We start from the raw sequence: 25,130 nt of genomic DNA, 5'->3' as shown, positions 1-25,130 counted from the left end.
AATGCGAAGAGGCACAATGGCAAGTGAAAGAAAGCGGGGAAGGGAGAAAGTTGGAATGAGGATTTTTATAGAAGGAATGCAGGTACTCTGTGGAATGAGAATGGTTTGGTTTCTGTGACCCCGAAGACATGGAGCTGAGGGCAATGGCGGGCGAGTGAACAAAATGTTTGGCGAAACTAAATGCATGAAATGGCAATCTTTTTGTTAGGACACGTCGCGTCGTGTCGGCAGTAGCTACGGAAATTATTTCCTGGAGCCATAGACCGAGAAGCCTACAAACGTAGCCAAATGTATCATTCAAGGAAATAAGCGAGGACTCTCCAGCGGCATACCTTTCTACATCTACTAACTACCCCGTAAGCTGCCTAAAAAGGCGTGAGGCAGGGGGTGTTAGTACACCAGCCGCATAAATATAGGAAGAAAATGGTAAAAAATTACGACTAGCATTCTTAAAGTCCTTTATGGTTCGGGGGAAAAATGAATTCCTTTCGGAAAAATATCTCTCTTAATAGATCGCCTCTGACGAACCTGGAAATATAGTGTGGCTCTAAGATGATGTTCTCCGTGTCTCTCTTAAAGACATCTACTCTCATTTGTTCAAGGAATATAAGCCTAGTGCGCAGCCTCCGAGTCTCCAGGGGTACGTCCGTAGCAGTTTTTGATGAATCGTGCAGCTCTCCTTTGTATTTTATTCAGTTCACGGATCAAGTATTCATGCACCGGATTCCATATGCTCGCTGCATATTCAAGGTGCGGTCGGACGAGTGCGAAATAGCACCTTTCTTTTACTTTCTCATCCGAAATTTTCCCACAATACCCTTTTACGTAATCACCTGCAGGTGTACTTGCAATGCGAAAATTCCGCAGAGGAAAAATCATTTGCTTCGACCGAAGTTCGGACCCTGATCCCCTAAATTTGTGCAAGGTGTTCTACAAGTTGAACTAATAAAGACTCTTCTTTCAGTGTGTTTTTTTTTGCAATAGAGGACTAGGTGGTTTATGCTTGATTTACTTAAAATAATTCCCGGTTGAAATCTTTGGAAACGCCCTTAAATTATTTCTTCTCGATGTTAGAATTCATTGCTAATAAGATTATTATAAAGACAATATAAATAAGACTGTAAGAAAAGTCTCATTACATAAAGTGCTGCCGGGAGTGATTTGATGCAAGTTAGTGTTTAGTGAGTGTTGTTAAAAGATTATGAACAACTGCCACTTTAATATTTAAGGATAAATATACGACGCACTAAAGGGACTCAAATATAAATAGATTCATTCTCACTGATGAATAAAAGTGTAACAAATGAAAATATATCATGCAGGGAAGAAACCTCATCTAGGTAATGATATCTTACGGTTTCTATCAAGGTAGCTTGAAAATACTGATTAATCTTTTCGTGTGAACTCTCAGGCAAAAGTTTCTCAACGGAAAGACAAGTAATAAATTTTTAGCGTAAAACTCGCTAATGAATAAACTTAAACGAAAATAACCCAAAAGGTGTATGAATCACTGGTGGACAAAAACTTTGGTGAGTTGAGTTCAGTCCCAAAAAATCGAGTATAACCAATGAATAACCATTTTGTAACATCTTTCTCTTTCCAGTTGGAGATTCACGATGCTACCTCGAAGGTGGAGGATCCACGGAAAGTTTCTTTGTATCAGAAGACGTTGCTGCAGGCTCAATTATCGGTAAGTTAAATTACGGTCAATTATTCATTTTGTCCTCAAGATACGGATCGTCAATTCGGAAATATTTCAAAAGGAAGGAATTGCAATGTTCGGAAAAGTATTTCGTCAAACTCGCAATTTCTAGCATATTGTACAAATATATCGACCACTCCCAGCCTTAACGTAGGATCTCAAAAAATCATTCGATTCAGGCCTGTCTTATATATGATTTTGCTCTTTCCGGCTGATAATACTGGTGAAATCTCCTCGGGTTTTCACCGGGTGAGTTGCTCATAGGTCGACGTTCTAATCTCATGCATGATTTTGTTCTTTCGGAGCGTATTACACTGGTCAAATATTCTCGGGTTTTCCACCGGGGGAGTTGCCGACGTCGACTTAAAAGCAACTCACCCGGTGAAAAACCAGTGAAGATTTCACCTGACGTATCTCGAATTTCTAATCCAGAGTTTCATATGTATAAAATTTGAGCCACGTAATCAATCGTATGTGACATTCCGTCTATAAAATCGTTGTTCAGAATACCAGCCCACTAAGTTGTATCTCGGAAAATCTGTCCAAATAGCCGTACATCCACCAATTATTTAATTTTCGTTATTGGATATTTATTTCCATTTTTTATTATAAAGGTTTTTCGGCAACATTTATGTGTCTTATCCCGAAAAAATCCATTTTCTTGGATTACAATGCTTTTTCACGAAAAAGGATCAATTTTAACTTGCGATACTTATCTTCAGTAAACTGTTAGAACGTTGAGATAACTCACGAAAATGTTTTTCATAAAATATTTCTCATTGAAAATATAACAAAAATTTTTGCCATTCTTTATTTTATATCCTATAAACTGTACAAATAATAACATTTTGCCAAATACGTGGAGGGTGGAATTCCATTAAATACAAAATAAAATTTTTAAAATATTTCGTTGCAAAACCCGCTTTTTGGACCTTTTACGAAGTGACTTATCATTATTCTTATTTTTTATCTCTAACTCCAGAATTTTTGCATTCACAAGCTTACTCGACGCGTCTTATTAAGCTAAATCGTCGCGACAGTCTGATTAATTGTTGATTTTATCCTCTCTCATTAGTAATATAAGCCAGCGGTGAGTATTTTAAAGGGTGAGACGAAGTAACGGAGAAAATAGCATATTTTCAAATATTTGTTAATATCTCATGAGTTGCCTGGGAAATTCTTGGTCGAAAACATGAGACGAAGAATTGATGAGAGGATCTGAAACAATGTTACGCGCGTTGCTTTGAAAGATTCGCTCTATACTTAATTGCTTTAGAAATCTAAGTAAGCCTAATACGTTGCTTTCAGCCTATTTTTTGTAAAAGCTACATTACTCTCTGTATTTGCTCAAAGCAATTTTTAACCAATCGCGCTGTTTTTCTTGATATTTCATTTAGTCCACGATGATGAGAAGAGATTATCCACCAAAGACTTCCGCTCCTAACTTCGATGGCTAAATTGACGAAAAAAATGAATAAAAAATTGATATAAGGAGCACATGTCCAAAAGGGTAAGAACTAATTGCAGAAATGCTCAATTATTCCATGACATCGGAGCTATTATCGCCTTGAGCGGAACGTGTATCAGGTCTCACGAATGATTTCACCACAACTTCATCGCTATCCTGCTATAAATATTTATTTTTAAAATACTTCTCTGCATCGATAAACGCTCTATGTGAAAACACACACCCAGAGGACTAAAAAAATTGGGATAAAACATCTGAAAATCGTGCTCCTAAGTGAATAAATTGGAAAATTGCACTCCCTTTTCAAAAGGTGAAACGAAACGCCTACTCTTAGGAGATACACAGCTGCCGAATGAAGTGGCCGATGTGACGTGATTTCAAAATGAAGTGCGCGTATGATCCCAAAAAGGTCATTGAAAGCTGCCTCAATTGTATTTACTCGCTCTAGCGGTAGTTTATCCTTAAAGAGGGACCACTGTAGAATAAAGCCTCCAGCAAACGCTTTGAAAATGTTCGCTTTACGTATAGAATAGTAATTTCATTGAACACGTTTTTAATTTGTGACACACTTATTCTAAAATGGCGATAATCCACTTACGGGCTTTCCACTATGAGCGGTTTTGTCGATTATCCTTCAACAAGGTCGTTAATGGTCGTTTTATAAGGCCGGGCAGGTAACGGCAAGTGGAGATGCCTCAGGAATATAATGCACACCCCTAAGTGCGTTCCGAGATCATTAAAAGCTAGTGTTTGAAGAAGCCGAGCTGCTGAACCAAAATGGGTATCGAACTTTTCAACGAATGTTACTTATAATAATTATACCTTATTTCCCCGTGACCCTCGGATCACTTTGTCCGTCAGCGACGCGGGTGGCGACTTTTGTAAACCCGTTAAAATGCGCGGTGCGTGACCACAAATTTTGAGGCAGTCTTAAGGATTCTCTTTGGTAATATTCGTGATCCTTATGTCTATTTGCGGGAACCATTGTTATCACCTGTCATCTGATATTAAGCCCTTCGCGTGGAAGTGTCTTATACTACGAGAGTCGTCAAACGATGTCAACTGCCGTGAGGCACGCCTTCCTTCCGTTCTTTCTTCGCCTCGCGACCGCATCACGAACGAACGCGAAATGATCCATCCGGTGGACGCCTCATCCTTGACACAGATAATCCCCTCCCCCGCCGATCACGCCAGTCACTCGCCGTATCATAATGTCCCGAACTAACACCATTGTGTCGCTGCGTTCTGCGCGAAACTTCCTCAATGGGCGTGGGGGGCTTCAAAGTGGGAGGCGGGAGAGAAAAAAGTGGATAATCGCCCAATCCACAGAATGCGCAAGATATCCTTTTTATATTCCATCGTGTTAAGTTGAGTTTAAAGTAGTCGGAGTAGTCTGCTATGGCAGTAACATCTACCCACTAAAGAGAGACATCTACCCACTATTCTCCACTCCCGCGAATCCATTCTCGCCGATAACCGTAAATAGTGCTGCCCCAGTCAGTCAGAAAATTTCAGGATGTATAAAATACATTGTCAATATTTACTGTCATCTAATCAACCCTTTGATTGTCAATTGATTATCTAGGTTTGATGCTAAAACTGCCGAGGCATTGTTGCTGAGTTTTCCGTAGTTTAGGAAAACAATTATGCATCAAATACAAGTGAAGGTAAATATTAAAAAACTGAAGTAAAACTTTATTTTATGTGGTTTAACCTTTTAATGTATTGTTTCACGATTTTTAATGCAATAAGAGTACAGTAATATTAAAAAAAATATATTGTGTTGCATTAAAAAGGATGTTTACAGGGGATCGGGATGGTGGGGTGGCTAGAGTTTTGGCTTCCCATCCCGTGGGTTCGGGTTGAAATCCTGGCGGTGGCAGAGAATTTTCTGAGACAGCGCGATCCCTGCTTGAATGTTGTGTGGAGGACATTTCAAGCTCAACACTCAATCCGTCGGATGGGACGTTAAACCGTGATCCTCTTGGCGCCTTTCGTTCGGAGTAGGCTGATGTCGACGCCGGGTTTCTCTCCACCTGTCCCTCCTTTCATACCCTTCCCTCATGACGCAAATAAGAAACAGGAGGAGCGAGATAAATCTTAAGGTTAAATTTAAATATTTTCATTGTGATTTCTTCAAAAGGTACTATGCTTACATTCGAAATTCTCGCATATTCCTATTTAAAATACGTTTCCATCCGTCTTATGGGAAAACCTGACTCTATTTGAACTGATCCAATTCAAGGCTCAAGGGAGACTTCGTTCCATTGCATTGAGTTTTCTTTTTTTCGGGGCGTCTTCATCTTAGCCCGAATCCACGCGACTGTGTCATTGCCGAAGAAGTCGATTCAATCGCGACGAAAAGAGTCGCGCCCCATGATGCAACGAAATGGGCGAGGACAATCCTCGACGTCACTTTGGTGTGGCATAGGGGGTGACAGGTTGCGTCGTCGAGGTAACCTTATGGGTCGTGGGTGAGGTGGGTTGGTTGAGGCGGATCTGTTTCCTGAGACGGCAAAAAGTCATTTTTGGAGTGAGTACAGACCGGAAGTGATACGGGGCGGCCAACGCCTGAGGTTTTTCGGGGAAGCCGATTGAGTGTGTGCGCCGAGTGCGTTAAATCGGTCCCTTCCCTCTCCCCCTAAACTCCGCGATCCTCATACCGTCCGTGTTTTCCCGTTTTTGAAGCGAACCGACTGCATAATTTCCAGATATGGCAATTAAAACGAAACGATAATGTTTCGTTTCGATCCGGAGGGCAACGAAGATACGAGGCCTAGGTTTAGTTACGTTCCCGCACGAAATTAAAATCACCAAGATGTCTAGTTTCGACCCGAGACGAATCCTTACTTTCGGGAACGAAACTAAATTAATCGAAACTTCGCTGCTCGAAGTTAAGTTTCGATCCCAGAAGTTGAGTGGAGGGGGATAAAAAGGAATAGTTTCGACCCATTTCATGACAGAATATGGCCAGTTTGCGTTCACCGTTCTGTTAGTGGTAAAAATATGAGTGCCAATGGCGGTAGGCCGAACCCCCACTTCATTCAAGCATACTTCGTACCTACTCGCTTTGTGGGTCGAAACTAAACCGTTCGAAGGTGAAGCACGTGATCCCTCCGATACGAAACTGTATTTCGTTTCGTCCCAGTGGTTTATTTTAGTTTCGACCCGAAGTAGTTTTAACTCCAAATTCGTTTCGACCCAGAGTTTAGCTCCCCGGGTTGAATTATTTTTTGCTTTGTTTCTACATTTCGCTCTTGGGAACGGAATTATTGAAATTTAACTGGTTTTGACTTTCGTTTAGTTTCGATTGGCATCCCTGATTATTTCTATCGACAGCCTAGCTTGAAACACTTGCAAATGAGTTTTACACAAGAACCATACTCCTAGAAACTCATTTAATATTAAATAAGATGTCAAGTTTCTTCGAGAAAAGAAGTGAAAATAATTCAAATCAATTTATTTCATAAGTCCTAAAAAAGAACAGTTTATCTTTGAGCTTAATCAAACGAGAGCTTTTAGCGAGTATCAGCAATACAATAGGGTGGTTTCCTATTATTTTTTTATTGCCTAAATCGAAAGATTATTACACCTGGAGTACGTATTTCACGCTTTCAGATTTTTTAAATGACGATATCTATTTTTCGCGATTAAATGAAAAGTGAAAATTTTCAAGCGCGCCTAAACGCGACGCATAAGTATGAATGCCGGGAAATCTCTCCGTGAGACTTATTTCTGGTTCCCGCTGCCCTCCTGTGAGGTGACCTTGAGGCGAGGCTTAGCGCTGATACGACGCAGGCTGCTAGCGGGTAGCTGAGTACCCTGCTGGCTGGTAGCGCATGTCTTAAATAAGGATTATTAATACCTTATCAAATGAAAACTTTCCGACCTTAGCCAGTTTTAATAAGTGATTATTAAGACATGTTTCCCTGAGCTCTACGCCTCATGCATGCATTGGTAACCTCAGACGATGTAAACGATGTATAACTCCTATCTTCTCGTATAGAAACTAGGTCCCTATGACGTCACGTGGAGTGGCATCGCATGGGCGCCAATCTGGCCCTTTTCAAATGAGGATAAAAATGGACCATTGCCATTCGTCTAAACCGCTATTTCTAAAACAAAATAATTTGTATATTTTGAATACACTAATGATGGGTAACGAATCGCAATCAATGCTTCTCGTTTTCTTTGATGAAGGAAACTACCCTATTGCGCAGTCTCACCCGTATTCTGATACATTATTTCAGATAATTTGGAGATGAGAAGCCTTGGGGTACAAGTATTTGTCTTTCTTTTGTTAGCTCAATTCGCTTTATAGGTTTTTGCTGCTGATACCGTTTATAATGCGGGCACATTAGAAAGCATGGTAGGTATACGAAAGTAAAACAGATGAACCGGAAAATAATGCACTAAAATTTGAATTTAGGATTAGATAATCGCTGCCAGCACCCCATATTATATTTTCTTAATTTACCACTGATTTATTTGTTAAACTGTAAATTATTGTAAACAATTGTTATAAACCTATCATTTGTTTACATCTAAAAGTTATATATCCATTTTCATTTCAATCCCGGACGAAGGAAAATTAATTTTAGAAATGTCGGCGAAAACTTGCTTTTAATTTTTTCAACACAAGGCCTTTACTCCTCGAAACTCATTTAATATTAAATAAGAGGTCAAGAATTTAAAAAACTCATTTTATTGTATTTTGATTTTTTACGATGGATGCATTTGAGTGATTGGTTCCACAAAAGGTAGGCATGGAAATAGACAGTTCATTCTTCGTTTTCTTTAAATTATAATAATATTATAATAACAAGAAATTATCCACAACACACGGCTCCCACATCATGCTGTTTTATGAGGTCCACACTCACCACACTTACACACCAAGTACCGGTATCAAATAGGCCGGTCTTCTGGTATTTTCTTAGGGTGCTGACACATTACCGAGGCCCAAAATGTCACTACAGAAGAAGTTTTATATACATTGGGCCAAAAATCTACTACTTATTACCATCTGAGAACTAAAAGGCGGTAAATCTTCATAGTTTTCAAAAAAAAAAGTAAAAAAGGGATTATTATCAATGTCATTATTACATCCTCCCAATATTAAATAACGACCCAAATTTAAATAGCTATAATTCATTGACTCCGGGAAATTGCTTTTGATATCAGGTTTCCGAAATAGTGAATGAGCTTATTTCTTATGATTTGTTTGTTATTTTTTCGGGGTTATATCTACCTAGCTCAAGGAGAGATGATACCTGTTTTTGAGAGAGGCGACCCCATTCGGTGGAGAAATAAAATGCGTTCGCCAAGTTCAGACACAAAAAAATCCCACGACTTAAACCATCGCATTAATTGATCTGACACGCACGATCTTGAACCGCGGGAAAAATCCGCACTTTCGAAAGGACGTTGTCCTTCCCGGATAGTTGAACACCTCTATTCAGTTCCGAGAATATTTAATAAGCTCAAAGCCATCTATGGAATGCTTTGTGGGATTTTTTGTTCGTATTTTCCCGTGACGATCCTCTAGAGACAATAAGATGGGCGTCCATTTCGGTTGGAATAGAAGGAGATTATGTTTCTCATTTACCGATTTGTTTCACCTTGAACTTCTTCTTTAATGTCGGATACCAAATAAATGTTCCCACAACAATTCGAATTAATAGCTGGTATTGCACATTCAGCCGGAATCCTTTGAATATGTCGTGACTCCAAATATTTCTGACGACATAAAAGGCTAACAGATACATAAAAGTCCGTCTCACTATACAGTATCCATTCAATGCAGTAGAAAGAGCCAATTCAGTCTTAAATTTTTCAAATCCTAGTCAACTTAATCTGGTAAACCGCAACCGATTCAAGTGCCATTTTTAAGATGAAACGCCTGTCATGTGAAATTGACAAATTTTTAATACATTTTATTTATAAACTGTATCGAGGTTTTCCAAAGTAACCTCGCACATCACTAAAGATTTAGAAAATAGTTTATTACTTAATAAAATCCATAGTACATATTTTCCTTCAGGCCTTATCCATTCTTGATTCAGTAACGATTACTTTTGCCCTCCCCATACACATAACTGATTTCATAAAAATGTAAAGCAGCGAATAAATCTTGCTATTGCCAGAAGCGTGGTCAGTGACCGAAGATAATGTTGACTAGGGCATAAATTCTGATTATTATTATTATTATCGATAGCTAACTCAAGATAGCGGAGAAACTAAGAGACTATAGCAGCGATTGTTGCTCTATTTTTTTTAGATTGGCTTATGTTAGCTTCAGCCAACCATTGGCGAGGAAAAAAAACGAAATTACGCGCCCTGAAAAACGAAGGGTGCTTATATATGTAGGCTTACACAGAAATGAAGGCTCACATCGATTTTATGCATCGAACATACTCGTGAACTTAACTCCGCATTTTCATTGCATTTCCTAATTTATGATGTAAAAACCCAGTTTACACCAAATGGTGATAATTGCCGGCGAAAGGCACAGAAACAAAAATTATCTCCCAAAATAAATAATGTAAAATGCAAATATGTTCAGTTAATATGAGCATTTAACGATAAAACTCGAAAATATAAAATTTTACATGCTTTAATCAAGGTTCAGAATCTAGAGTTACGTCTTATTGACACCCAAAGAAAATGAAAACGTTCCGACGATAAACAACGTTAAGCCGATCTATACCTACTGTATGCTAACTGGATATGATTTTCAAAAATTAAATACATAAAACAATTAAAGTTCAAAGCAAGCTCTAATTCTCAATTCAGAGGTGTTCCCGGGATAAGAATTCGGCCCTCTTTTGGCAGGAGCAAAAAGCACTCACTTAGTTATGACACCCCTCCAAACATGTGTAATTTAAAAAATTTTGCTTTACAAAATTAAATTTGTTGAATGTGCTTATTAAAGCTTACTTATTATGATAAAATACAGACAGGAATAGGCGTAATTTTACCAGTTCCAACTTCAATCGTCAACTTCACCCGTTAACAGCGCTGATTCAGAAAAATAGTTGAAAACAGTTAAGGTAGCAGCCAGACATAAAGGCACAGCGAGTAGCGATTATACGGCAACTATCTCAATGGCAAACTTCGCCTATAATCTACGCCAATTCAGATAGGTAATCAACAAGAAAATAAGAATGGCGAGCAATGGCATTGGAATTATTGGCGATATCCAGCACAATTAAACTCCAATTTAATTGATTTTAATCCACAGCCATCGGCCATGGATGTGCTTTCACCGTTTTTTCCGAAGTCTGACCAAATTTAGTCGATGATGATAATGGAACTAAATACCCATGTGCTATTTCTGTAATCCCTTTACGAATCCAATTTTCTCCCTACACTGACTCTCCAGTAGGTAAGGAAGTACAATAACTCCGCTTTTCTCTTTTTCCTCCACAGGCGTGCTGCGAATCCACGGCGATCCTGGCGCCGCGGGCGGCATTTCGCTGCACTTGAAGGAGAGGGATGGGCCCGTTCAAATCCATCCCGGCACGAAGAACTTGACGCTCACAAGGCGACTAGACAAGGAGGTAAATAAATATGTCATTCCTTACGTGAAATTTCTTTTATATTTTATTTTATATCGATTCTTATGTTATAACGAAACTTATATCAGTTCTTCGCCTGATTGAAATTAAAATTATATCAGTAATCAGTTAAACCGTTTCAGAAGTGATATAGTGGTACTCAGGTCGCAAACTCTGTGAATGAGTAAATAAGCGTGTTCAGCCGCCGCTTACTTTTTTCATTTTTAATAATTTTACATAATTTTTCTGGCCTTTTTGGCTGCGTTTCGCGAAGAAAATGGATAAATCAGCTGCATAGGGCCTTTTTTCTTTTTCCCTGTTAATGTTTACTTTTTCCCGGTAAATCTTTTAATTTCGCATCAAGTTGATTTTTTCCATTGCTGGGGACGTTTCGAAAAACAACTTTTCTCTCACCTAGTGGCTAAGCTAAGGGAAAATGGAACTCCTAGTCTACGGGACTGAAAAATAGTCCATGTTGAGGAGGCATATAAAATAATGAACGACAAATTTTAATCGTGGACAGATAGCTCTTAACTTTAATGAGGTTGTTGCGAAACATAATTTATTTTCACGAAAGTTTCAGAATAGTGTCTTCTAAATTGACATCATATTTAATAACGGCCGCAAAAATAAGATTTTTGAGTCATTCTTTTCTGAAAATTAGGTTTGGAAATATTTAAAATGGCTATTTTGGCAGTACAAGTCAAAGCGAGGAAAAACTTTTGATTAGTGATAGAATTGAATGGATCGCTCTGTGCTCATATTCACGCTGCGGACAGAATTGAATACCAATTAAAAATCGAACGAAGTGGAAACATAAATAAACAGAAAGGAATGGGGCCCTAGCAAGAAGTCCCCTTTTGCCGAATAACCCGGGGTTACACTTCAAACCACGGTTGGCGCTCTCTGCTGTTTTCACTGCGAAATGTAACCATGTTCGCGCTCGCGAATGTAACAAAAGAGGACCCTCAAGTCGGCCGCTAAATGTGTTGTCACCCACCGTGCATTTAAATGGGTTAACGATGTTCGCCACTCCTGCTGCTGAAGGAAAAAGTGATTGATGTTTCACGAGGAAATAAGGTATACTTAGGTCTGTTCACCGAAATTTTTATACATTATGATGTTATCTCTCAAATTCATAACTTTTCATTGCTATTCCTCGAAATAAAAAGCGTTATTATGAAAAATATTGAAAAAAGTAGATCTCATTGCACTCATTACCGCGCCGCGGACATTTTTAAAAACCGATTAAAATGCAACCGAAGTCGCAACAGAAATCAGCCTTCTATTAAATGGAATTGGGTGTCCTCTATGCAATCCCCTCGATTAGTACGAGAAATTTAGGGTAGAGGTAGGATAGCAAGGTAGATTTGGAAAGCAGAATAACTAGCGATGGGAGAAGCGGGAAAGAAATTATCAGCAGAGTAGACCAGGCGAAGAGAGCATTCCATCAAAAGAAAGATCTGCTCGCAGCGGTATATTCAAACATAGAAGTAAGGAAACAAATACTTAAGGACGAACTTAAATTTGGAGTATGCCTCTCTACGGAAGTGAGGCATGGACAACGACAGCTACGGTGAAATCAAGTGTAGAGGCCTTAGAAATGTGGTGCTACAGAAGAATATGATCTATCAAATTCATAATTTTTCAATGCTATTCCTGGTGTGGTATGGTATTTGAAGGAGGCGACCGACAGCTGAGGTTATTTGCGCCGTGAGGGAAGGGTAGGTAAGGAAGGATGGAGAGAAACCCGGGGTCGGCATTAGCCTGCTCTTAACGAAAGGCGGCAAGGGGACCACGGCTTAACGTCCCATCCGACGGACGGAGTGTTGCGCTTTGAATGTCCTCCACATAACATTCAAGCAGGGATCGAGCAGTCTCTGAAAATTCTCTGCCACTGCCCGGATTAGAACCCGAGCCCACAGGGTGAGGAGCCAGCACTCTTGTCACCACACCAATCGATCCCCATTCTATCCCTCTCAATGACAAAAATTATACTGCAAACTGATAAAAATCCGACCTAAGTGGCAGTAGAAATCAGCTTTCTATGGGATGGCATTGGGCCTCCTCCATGCAGATCGTTGGTTGCGCTAACCAGCGCAGGATGAACGTTAAGGGAACGGGGAATCAGGGAGAGAAACCAAAAAAAAAACGAGCAGCGAGCGGCGGCTAATTTCAGGGGAATCGTAGTGGAAGCGTGCCCGACAACCTGAGCAGCGTCCTATGCAATTACGACCCGCCGCCGACGCCGCGGTGCGACAGCCTCAGTCATACGCGACGCGAAGTGTCAATTTGTCTGGAAGAAAATGCAATTAGATGAGGGGGATGGGGAAAGAGAGAATCGCATATCCACTTGGAATCCAAAGGATGGATGGATGGGAATGCTCGCAACCTAGTTTCCCCGCTCATGAAGGAAAGTTACGCCTTCAAGAGGAGTCAGTACGTCTCGGCTGTATTATTATCGAAGGAAATCGTTTCTTAACCTTTTCTCGCCGAACGGAAGCTCAAAGACGTTTGGGGGCCTGAGGGAGTACTCTCAGCCCGGGGCGTAAATAAGGAGATTCCAAGAGGACCCTTCCGGAATGAGGAAAATATTCTGCGGTAACGCTGCCCACCGCTTTTAGCTTTCGTAGTACATACGAGACATTTACTAGTGCTTTCGTACTCCCCCGATTTTTTAAAAGTTCACATTTGTTTAAGGTATGAAATACCATGGGATGTCCTCGTTAGTAATTTTTTAACCAAACCTTAGATAAAGGGTTCCCGAACTACGGGGGCGTAAAGACTTGTTAGGTGGGGCACAAGGGCAATTAAAAATATAAAAAATTCTAATTGAATTAAAACCATACATTTATTATACTCATTGTATGTTGTAATTTTTTAAAATATAAATAAATATAAACCATGCATTTATTTAATAAATTTCATGTCGTAGATTTTTAAAGTCAACCTTGATATTATGAAAACTTAACAATCCACTAGTATAAAACATGATCTTACGTAGCAAAAATGTATAAGTATGTTCTTTTCTGAATGTTTTTCTCTTTAACATTATTTCTTTAAAGTTAAACCTATAATTTTGTTTTTGTGGCAGTAAAAATACATGTTTTTTTATTATTTATTACATGTTTTTTCACGTGGCCAAAAAAATTACTGAGCGTGAAAGGGGCATGGAGGGTTTCCATTTTACCAGGACGGGGCTTCGTGAAGTTAGAGAGCACCTGCCTTAAATTGGCCTTGGCTCCCCAAAAGACGTAATATACCCATGTTACTCTTCTGAGCATCAATCAATACCGCCAACTTTTTTGCATTTCGAGCATATGGTGTACGGAGAGAATCAAGCGAGGAAGTTTTCATTAATTAAAATAAATGTTTACATCAAAAAGCGTGCAACTATTTGTCAAAGCCAAAAGTCATACATTCTTTTGTAAAAATCTTAGATCCGATGAGGTGTCTTTGAATATAAAGAATACCTCCAACTTTTGTTTTCTTGCAAGGAACGATTTTGCGATGACACGGCGAAAATAATAAAACTTCAGTATACAGGGTAAAATTAAGGACCCAGTTTTAGCTGGTATTTTGAGGAAACGGACATGAATTACCTGACTCAGTCACTTAGCCAGTGATTCAACCCGGAGCGAGTTTTAAATGGATTGGTGAGGGTAGATCTCGCCCCAGAATGAGGCAGAAGCAAGAGAAGACACATTCAGAGTAGGGGTCAGTTACTTTCCAAGGGCCACCTCGCTCTTCGAGGTTTCGTTCATAACATTCGATGAGAAGCCTAAAGGCAGTTTTACTCGGGGAGCGTAAACGCGCGGATTAGAACTGCATTAGTTTCTCATTATGGCGTGCACGAACGAAATTAGAACAGGGGCTATTTTGCCTTCTCACGTCCACGCATTCTCGGATGCGTTCAAGAAATTCCCCGCTCTACAGGACGCAATTTTGCCCGCGCCTTCGTACACACGTCAAATTGTGCAATCACGTGCCCAGCGTAAAACGGCCTTAATACTACCCACATTGGTACCATGCTCCCTGAATCACTGGAAATGCATGGACATAGTAATGAATTAATCCGATTCGTTATATTTTTGAGGGTGAAAAGAGGGTATTTAATTTCCACGAGCATTTCGAAGTTTTATAATTATCGCCGTGTCATAGCGAAAATTTTTATGCTATGGGGATAAATAAAACACAAATAAAGGGAAAGGGGAAATAGAAACTTAAAATAAATAAACTCAGGAACATGGGCGTACCCTGCGAGGGGCAGGAGGGGGCAAGTGCCTCCCCTCCCTAGAAGCAAAAATCGCAAATGTTTTTAAGGAAAATAATATTTTTTCAAGCAATTAATTTTTAAAAAATAATAAAGAGCTGTTACACTTTCCTTAAAATGTTGGTTTCATTCACCTTTTCCATTCTTAAATCTTACCTGTAACTTGAACAACCATGGCTTGCCCCCTAGTTTTGATCCTGGGTACGCCCTTGCTCGGGAAACGTGAACCGCATGCTACCACTTTTAGAAACATGCGTGAGGAACCAGACCGGAAACCGAGGACTTCGTGCGATCGTGAGGAATTGGCCAAGGGAATTTGGAGAGAAACAAAAAAAGGCTTTCGTGAGGTAAACAGATGCATGCCGAACCTGTCGCAACTCATGATTATCATCCGTCCTTATGACCTCATAGGATTATGCTGGACGCTTCTGAGAGGGAAAGGCACGCTATGGCCTGCTTTGAATGACTTAAGAAGATAAGCGGCGCGGTCGCTGACTACCACCGCATGATTTTCGTGACTGTTTTAGTAGAAACAAACTAAAACTCTAATTATTCCTTAAATTGAGAGAATATGTTGTACTTATGCTAGGACTATATACAAAAATTAATGCTTAGGGGGAAGCAACAATCATAATACATGTTTCCTGATAAGGCTATTTTTCTGGCTGAAAATGATGAAGAATTTGAAAACTGCATCAGGAGTTAATTTGCGAAAAAATAAATTTTGATAATTGTAGTCCGACCTTCTCAGATGCAATTTTGTTCATTTGCCATTAAAAACTATTTGCAATAAAACGTGTTTCTTAGGTATAAATATGTTTTACATAAACTCGACGACGAATCAAATTGATAAATTTATGTTTGTGAATTAGGTAAATTTGAGTGAAAAATCTTATGAAATTCAACTACTGACATTTTCTTTATGGGAAAAAAGACGAGATTTTGCCCCTTGCTGTCTTAGTTTCAAATTTTGCCATTCGATGTTTCAAAGGTCAAAATTTATAGATGTGCATACAAATGTATTTGCAAAGCAGGTTTGCTCCTAACTAAAATGCTGTTTTATAAATGTATGTGTTAATAATTGAAAGAACAGTTTAGAGCAATAAGAAATAGTTTTTCAAGTACATATTTTTTTAAAGGAAGCTGCTACGAAATTAAACCTTGAAGCATGTATACAGTGAAATAAAGAGTTCTCAAGGATTGCATTCCTTGAAAATGAAGCGTAAGGTGTGTTTATAAAATCTTATTCATTTTTTATAAATAACTGAATAAGAAAAAAAAATTAAAATATGAAAAAACTCCGGTAAACCCCTCCCATTTCAAAACCTTTGCTACGCTACTGACAGAAAGTACCGTCATATATTGAGAAAATTTAAAACAATTTTTCCGTATAGAAATTTTGCTGATTAAATAGAGCACAAAGGAACAAGTGGGAAATTGGTTAAAAAATCAATTTCAAGATCCCATCGATGGAACAGGCAAAAAGATGTAGCAAGTTAAGAAAAAGCGCGTAAAATTGCTTTTTTTTATTCGGAATTTGTCATTCGGAAAGGAGTGACTGATGTGAATTTCTGTTTTCTTCGTCCGCAGGGCATCGATGGTCCCTCTTCAGTGTTCGTGAACGTCATCTGCGAGAGGCGAAGGACTTCCGATCCGGTGAGTGAACACAGCGACTGACTTTTTCCCCTTTCCTCTCTTTCTCTCTCTTAAATGGAAAAACTTTCTAAAAAAACCAAGGTCACTTGAACCAAATCGAAACGAAATCAGTTTAAGAGACCTCACCCTTCGACGCATTTCTTTTATCTTAATTTGAAAAAAAAAAAATCCAAGCAAAAAACTATACGGTAATAAGAAAAAAGTTTTCATATCCATCTTCCTCCTAAAAGCAGGAGCTTCCAATCATAATGACGGATTTTCTGGTGCGCCTGCATCCGTGAATTTTTTATTTAATTTTGTAAATATGTTTTTTTGGATAGGCATTTGAGCATATAAGGGTCGCTTCATTTAATATTTACCTGGTTATAATTCTCATTTATTGCTTAGCATGCCTCTCGGTGGATTCTTGGTCCAAAAAATAAAAAGTTATTCATAATTAATAAAATAAATGAAGAGAATGTGTGACTTCCACAGTTTATTTTACATAGAAAGACGGGTTTCCGCTGTGAAGCTAAGCCATTTTCAAGTGAATTTACGGTTGGAGGAAGTACAAAGAAGGTACTTGAAAATGTATTGACAGCCGAAACCAGCCGTTCTATGTTTAATAAAATATGGAAGTCACAACGTCTCTTTATTGCTATTATGGAGCCCTTCCATCGTGTTATAGCTTCCAATTTCAATTTAATTACCTACTCATATGAGCATATTTTCATTATTAGAGAAACATAAAATTTCACGCATAATCTAAGGAATTTAAGTTGTATTGAGGAACGATTGTCAATTCCCGTATCTAAACCACTAAAATTGAAGTAAGTTAACAATAAATTTGACCCAATAAACATTAATCAAGCAATCACCATGGGAAACAAAAACATAGATACGCTTAAAATGTTACGCTCGGAGAAGCTCTTTTAAGTTCTCTCAAGCAGTACAATAATATCGAAGACCTTTTCCTGGACGAAATATTCACTAGATTATGATGGTGCTGTAAAAGAAAAGTAAAAAAATATATATATGGCCATGCCGGCAGAGAGAAGCAGTCTTTTTTAATCCCAAGAAATCGGATGACTTGCTCGAGGAAGAAAAGAAAGGGGCAGAGGAAATTAACCGAAGTAAATGGATAGGGAAAGAAAGCAATTGACTCTCACCCGTGACTTCTCGGTTTACTAGAAAGAACAATCGATCCGTATGAACTGCAGCGAGAGTGCGGTGAGTGAAATGACATTCTATGATTCTAAGAAAAAGTAGCTGGAATTAATGGAGTGGAGATGGGAGGTCAATTCAATGGCTCTCTGTGCATCAGCCAGGAAAAAGGAAATCGACAAACAGATAAGGTGCAAATTGCAAAACGATGTTTGAAACGGTAATTGACAGAGTGCAAAGCATACCTTAAACGCCTTCAAAAACAGTGAAATAATGCCATTTAAACTGGATTTCCCACCTGCCATTTTTAACGGCGAAGAGAGTGCTTTTGATTTTCAAGGGATAATGAGTTCTTGGTATTCGGAAATTAGTATTCTCCTAAACTAACCTCAAATACTGAGTTCAATTGATGTTTATGCATGATTTTTAATATACTCAATTGAAGATGTGCAGGTCGGTGGATAAAAAGTCACTTTATTTGGCACAATAAACATTATTCAAGAGGGATCTAGCCCTGTATTGCTACAAAAATTCCCAGGAAATGAGAGGAATGGCAAAATGCATGTAACGAAAAATCTTTGCCTCGAAATCGTATCACTGAATTTATGATAATATTTTCTTCCCATCCATACATCCCTCTTAGTGTCTTTCCCATCGCCAAATATTTTTTCTTAATTTGTGCTTCTTATTATTTTTAGTCTAGTTTTCCCAAATTTAAACGAATTTCTGCTTCATAGATCCCCATTTAATCAATCCTTAATTATAAAAGATTTCCCTTTCACTGAGGATTTGGAAAACTAAATATTGCCATTACAGAACCCCATGCGACAATCTCATCTTTTCCAAATGCTATTATCATAAAATTTAAAGCATGAGCATGAAATTTATGAATTTACAGCATATTATTAAGGTCATGAATTCCGCAATAGCCTTAACAGGAAAGTTTTGATAAGAACCACCTTTTCTGCGCATAGTCATAGCTACCCTAGCCATCACTTTGGCTTTTTTATACGAAATATGTTACTGTAAACGGTTAAAATTCTTGTATTCATACATAAGTATTTTTATGACTCAACATTACATACATGTATTATGAATAGATGTAATTATTTTTGAATTTATATAATATACATGGATATATACGTAATATGGTCATGGATATAAATTGAAGCAAAAAGCTCTAGAGGCCCCAAAAATAACTATAACTATTCATTTTTCCAAATTCGTGCGAATAGAATGTTTTCCTTTCTTTAATTCCAGCCTTTACTTTTAATGCCAAATGATGTTTATTTTCAAATGGGATGTTGCTCTTTACTCTTACCGAGTCTGTTGCTTCCGAAATTGGCATCTATGGAATATGATTTATACCTTGGTTATTTAATTTGAAATGGTACTAGCTGCTCCTACTGTAATATACACAAAACAAATAAATTGCAGCAACTGTAGACATTTAAAAATAAGTTTCGCGAGGTGAAAAATCGACATAACACTTCAGAACTGTGTTTCAGATTGAATGCAGTGGGAAATAACTCCACGAGTATTGACTTAAATTCTGGCTGACGGCAAATGATTGGCGGGCAGATTGATTTTGTCGATATTGCACTCTGCAGAGGTGACCTAGATATACGAAATCGGATTTTGGAAACGTCAATCTTTTCAATGGACCTCAAACGTGATCGACAGGATAATATTGCGTCATAATATATAGGCCGGATCGTGAGCTCATTTCTCCGATTTTTCAAATCTCAATTCACCAATGAGGTATTGAGAGATGAAAGGCACTCCTGTCAGTGGAATGGAATGGATCTTCGGGATTTCAAACTGTAGGGAAAAGAGAAGCACCTCTCGCAACCTGAAAAATAATAACACAGTTCCTTTACGGTTCCCAAATCTTAAGATGACTCCTCCAATCTCAACTGAAACTTCACGGGGTAAAATTATAACGATTATTGATTCGAATGTTCGAATTGGATTCGAATATTCACAAAATCACATTCTGCAGAAGATTTTCAGGTTTCAAAACCACAATTCTCCATATTTCCAATTCAAATTTCACTCAGTAACAAGCTTTTTTGCCTGACACAACTACCTCGCATTACTACGAAACAAAATGTTACTCGATTTCACTTTTTCCCGGCGTATGATGGCGGTGAATTCTTCTCGGGTTTCCATCCGGGTGAGCTCCATCTCCATCGCTGCCGACGTTTCGATAGAATCCTTTTCTATCGTCATCAGGGCCGATGATGCCAGTAGGAAAGTGCCAGGTTTATATATCCTCGGTCGTTATGTTGGGTCGTTCTGATTGGCGGAGAAAGAGGTTCTCTATATATATAAACCTGGCACTTTCCTACTGGCATCATCGGCCCTGATGACGATAGAAAAGGATTCTATCGAAACGTCGGCAGAGATGGAGATGGAGCTCACCCGGATGGAAACCCGAGAAGAATTCACCGCCAAAATGTTACTCATTTAATGAATGCATCTCAGATGCTCAATAGTTCGTCCCATAAAATGTTTCATACTTTCAATCAACTCACACCCCATTAATGATTGCAATTGCTCAAATATTTCAAAAACTTCTAAATGTAATTTACGAGAAAATTTTGTATAAAATATTGAAATAAAATCTCTGCATTTCTTCAGGGTTTCCTTCCGCGTCAGCGACGACTTTCCTTCCTGACGCGGAAGAAAACCCTGAAGAAATGCAGAGATCAAACCATCGCCCCGGACACCTACGTTCTAACATTGAAATAAAATTATATGCCATATTCTCCAATCGAATAAAGGATATCGGGTATTTATACTTTAAGACTCGCAACCGTGTCATTGCATAAATTATTTATAACATCTATTACAATAAAGTCAATGGGTCCAACTATCTACACAGGTATCCGAAGACTATGATAGATACGCACGATGCAAAGCGGTGATATTTTAGCTTTTAACAAGTAAAAATGGAATAACTAAATAGTTCAGCCGCGGAAACTTTACTATAGCTATGTATTTTGTCTCCTAGGCCCCTGTCACGAAAGGGTTTAATTTTCCTTCGCAAACGGAATTAAAGGAGATGAAATAATGGTGAGCAGTTATGAAAACTCGTACTGACAAGGAGAGGTCGCCAAAGTGATGTTCAGGATCTGGATGCGGATGTTATTTTATAAAACTATATAGGTAAGGTAGAAAAAGTGTCACGGCTTTCTTCCACATAGGCCCGGGTTCGAGAGATATTCGCATGTAAAGATTTCGCGCAGCATTAGGTCCCTTGAGGAAGCGCCTCCTCTCGTTAACGGCCGTGGCGGTGCGGCTAGGGCGTTAGTCTTGTATGCTTAAGTTAGTGTCCCGAGATCGAGACCCAGCGTCGGCAATTTTTTTTTTCTCTCTTCCAATTTTTGAAATCACTGTTACATTTTACCCCAATTCGTTTTAATTAGTTACTTCGCGATTTTTTAAATTTAGTATCATTTTATGGATTTTAAACGAAACTCCGAATTGTGCCTTACCACCTGGGTCTCGATCTCGGGACACTAACTAAAGCATAGAAGACTAACGCCCTAGACCGCACCGCCACAGCCGAGAGGAGGCGCTTACTCAAGGGACCTAATGCTGCGCGAAATCTTTACATGCGAATATCTCTCGAACCCGGGCCTATGTGGAAGAAAGCTGTGACACTCTTTCTACCTTACCTATATAGTTTTAGAAAATAACATCCGCATCCAGATCCTGAACATCACTTTGGCGACCTCTCCTTGTGAGGCAAGACTTCCCATAAAATTCAGGTTACGATTATTTTTAATATCCACTCCGCTCCGAATTACTCCAAATCTGTGCTTTCAATTCGACTCCATTTCTGTCTACAATATTTCTCAAGAGTGTCACATTTTAGACTTGCACACCCATGTATTTAAACGAATTCAAGCTCATGGAATTGTACCACGAGAACAAATTCGACCATGAGAAATCTTTTGTGTTTTACGAGTACCACACTCGCGTTTTAACTTCTTTCAGATTGCAGTTTGTGAAACAAAAAAATCCTCCGTCACGGGAGGAATAAAAAATTAAACCTTCGCCCCTTGGCATGCTTGGATATCTTCCATACTGTGACCTTCGTGACTCGTCCCGCAAAAAATAATAAACACAGTTACGTGCTTTCGGGCCTAATCAATTCGAAGGAACACTTGATTCGTAACTCCACGAAAAACCATTACCAGTCTCGAACTTGAGAAGCATAGGCCTCGAAAATTTTTTTCTTGAAAATGGAGAATTGTTTGTCAGTTCAGGGCACAAAACCTTTCTCCAGGGAATATATATCTGAATAATCTTATAAATATTTTCACTTGAAAAAACTCTAACTCAATGGTCGAAAAACATGGGTGCAAATATCCTTAAACATTGATGCACGCCAGAACTTCACAATGATAAGTCAAATGCAAGACTACTAAGTAAAAGAGAGGAAGACTACACGAGACAACTGATTAATAGAAAAACAATCAATTCTCAGGGCACTGTCCTAATGATACAATAACAACCTTCTATTTATTCACCCCTACAATGAATGGATTGATAGCTTTAGAATTGGCAATCCATTTCTCTATTCTAAAACTGTCTTGACCAAAGGGGCAAGTTATATCACTGATTATTGACGGAATGTTGTTCGTTCTTTTGGATACAACAGCACCATGACCATGCCCTTAGTGTCAGAGTCTAATGACGCCTTGTCAAGAAAGTAAATAAATGTAGAAAAGAGAATAAAATTGAAGCAGTCAAATTGATATTCAGATGGCTTATTGTAGTCTCACGATAAGAGGAGACTCTCGATTAATATTACCGTTTTTTCCCGGAGGATGATGGACATTTTAATTAAGTTTCGAGATAAATGGAGCATTTTATAATCATTCCATTCCACTGTCATCTTAAAAGTCGCACTTCTTCCATCACGTTCATTCCAAAACATACCAGAAACTAATAACGTGAAGAATCACCATCATTTCTACGAGGATTCTAATGAAAACTTCTCAGCCTAAATTTTTTTGTACATGATAATTGAAATCTTAGAATAACTTACAATAATACTAGTGTGATGTGTACCATTGTCATATATTTGTTTGTAGTATACTAGTCTAATGTGCACCCAGAATGCCATAGCTTTTTGAAGTTAAGTTTTCTTATGCCAAAGATAACTTCCGACACATGTTTTTTTTCCTTGTTATGACTTTTGCTTGCTTAGAAGTGAGGTGGCCTCAAAATAGCTTATGGGTACGAGCTATGATGAGTCACGGAAAATACTGAATACGAAGCATCAAATTTCCCTTTTTCATTCTCATAAGTATAAGCATGCACAAGCCAGTAAAACCACATAGGTAATTACTAAACAAAGCCCGTAAGCTTGAATACATAAATGGGTCAACATTACTAAAAATTTGATATCAATTCCTCGGAAGATAAATCTCTAAAGTTTGTAATCGTAGTTCCGTATAATCTTCTTGAAAATCTAAATACATTTTTAAAGGAGGTAAAGCGAATAAAAATAACATTAAACCACTTTTCTCCGAAAAAGTAGACATTTTAATAATCTTTCCACTTCTAATTTTAAAAAATTCCGAACCACTTATACGGAATCATTTTATAGAAATTTTACGGAGAGAAGGCAACGTTATCCCAGCATTAAAAGACGATTCAATTCAACATTCACAGAGAAAATAGTCGGTACGTGATCCCGCATACGCAAACGATTCCTCCGTCAAACTTTCGATTTATATCAAGAATAATACGCCTACTTTCCCTTCGTATACTCAAGGATGAGGGCAGGTTAGAAAGGGTAATTTCAGTTGTAAATATTTAAAAACTGAACAAGAGGTGGTTCTACTAGTATAGAGGAGTCGTTTCCTTAAGTCAATGTAATTCTCATTGATTTATAATCGAAAGCAAACGTGAGGATCAGAATGAATGACGTCGCAGTCAGTGGGTATACAATGCTTCACACGCGGTCAGAGGACGTTTCACCTCTGCTTGACCGATTAAATCATCTTTTTATCCCGAGCATAACTTGTTTAAAACCTATGCCATGACATAGTATTTTCCAGGGGGAATAGAGTGATCCCATATCAAATCCCATGCGATAGAACCTCCGAAACACACAAAAATTACATTTGAATGAATGTTGAGATAAACATCATACATTTTGGATAAATACAAATGTTAAATGCGGTCAAATGTATACGTATAACCTTAAAATTTTAAGATGAGATGATAAATACGAGGGCCGTTTTTTTCAAGCTCCGGGTCGTGAAAAGAAGACGAAATGATTAATTAAAAAATATTTCAAAGGTAAATATTGAGCACATTTGTGGTGTCCTTTCGACGTTATTGCCTCGGCAATTGAGGAATTGGTCATGCCTGTAGACAAGGTTTACTATAACTTCTTCATAGGATGTTGCCGTCAATGACCTCCAATGAATTTAGCCTTCGTCCTGAAGCTTATCGCCCGTTTGAAAACGCTTCCCTCACACCCACACCTTCATTTCAGCGTAAAGATGGAAGTCACACAGCACTATGTCGGCATTGCACGGTGGGTGATCGAAAATGTCCCATTGAAATTGTTCAAGGAGCAGTTGGGCCGCATCACCGCTGAGGTGACGGTCGTTGCCATGGATCAGAGCACTTCCAGAAGTCAGCATGTCTCTTCTTTTGTTTTTAATGAGAATGGCCGTAATGTTTCACACTTTTCCACACTCCAGCCAGAATGCATAAAAAATTGTCGAGACATGTCAATGCTAAAGCCATTCGGCGAGTTTTCTGGCTGTCTCTCCGCAGTGCACCCTTGGCGGGAGAATCAATTGAGGCAATGCAGTTAATGAGATTGCTACTAACCTTAAACTAACAACTTACGGTCAGAAATGGTTTGAGCGTGTGCTGCGGAGGACGCGCAATTGCACAATCCGTGCAGTACTCACCTGTCGCTGGTATGGTGTTTTTGCTGAGCTATTGGAGGTTGAAGAAAAACGTCCCTCGTATTTAGCCAGTGATTCGTCACAAATTAAGTCCGTTCGAGTGGGGGTGATGCTTCTCCCATCGAGAGGGATACAAAGTACTGAAGACGTCATTGAAAGAAGTTATAGGGTGATTGAGAAAGAAAGAGGATTCTTGGGAAACCAAACAGAATTAAAATTGAAATAATTTACGTTTTTGATGCGAGGAAATGAATCTCATATATTGAAAAAATGGATGCACAATCCGTGGACAATGGTGGATATCCTTGCTTTCTCCGGGATGGACAATGACCGCCGCGGAGAAAGCAAGGATAGAGGCCTTCGAAATGTGGTGCTACAGAAG

At 38.7% G+C, this 25,130-nt stretch overlaps 1 protein-coding gene across 1 annotated transcript in view; it reads left to right on the top strand.

Moving 5' to 3' along the window:
• LOC124160761 (protocadherin-16-like) overlaps nt 1-25,130 on the top strand; it is a 173,116-nt gene that overhangs the window by 114,070 nt on the left and 33,916 nt on the right. The window contains exons 3-5 of the mRNA XM_046536778.1: nt 1,604-1,690; nt 10,602-10,732; nt 16,593-16,658. Coding sequence (XP_046392734.1) covers nt 1,604-1,690; nt 10,602-10,732; nt 16,593-16,658 — 284 coding nt within the window. The remainder of the gene's footprint in view (nt 1-1,603; nt 1,691-10,601; nt 10,733-16,592; nt 16,659-25,130) is intronic.

Source organism: Ischnura elegans, chromosome 6 (genome assembly GCF_921293095.1).
Source record: "Ischnura elegans chromosome 6, ioIscEleg1.1, whole genome shotgun sequence".
In the NCBI taxonomy this organism is placed as follows: domain Eukaryota; kingdom Metazoa; phylum Arthropoda; class Insecta; order Odonata; family Coenagrionidae; genus Ischnura; species Ischnura elegans.
This window is presented reverse-complemented; position numbering and strand designations above follow the sequence as displayed.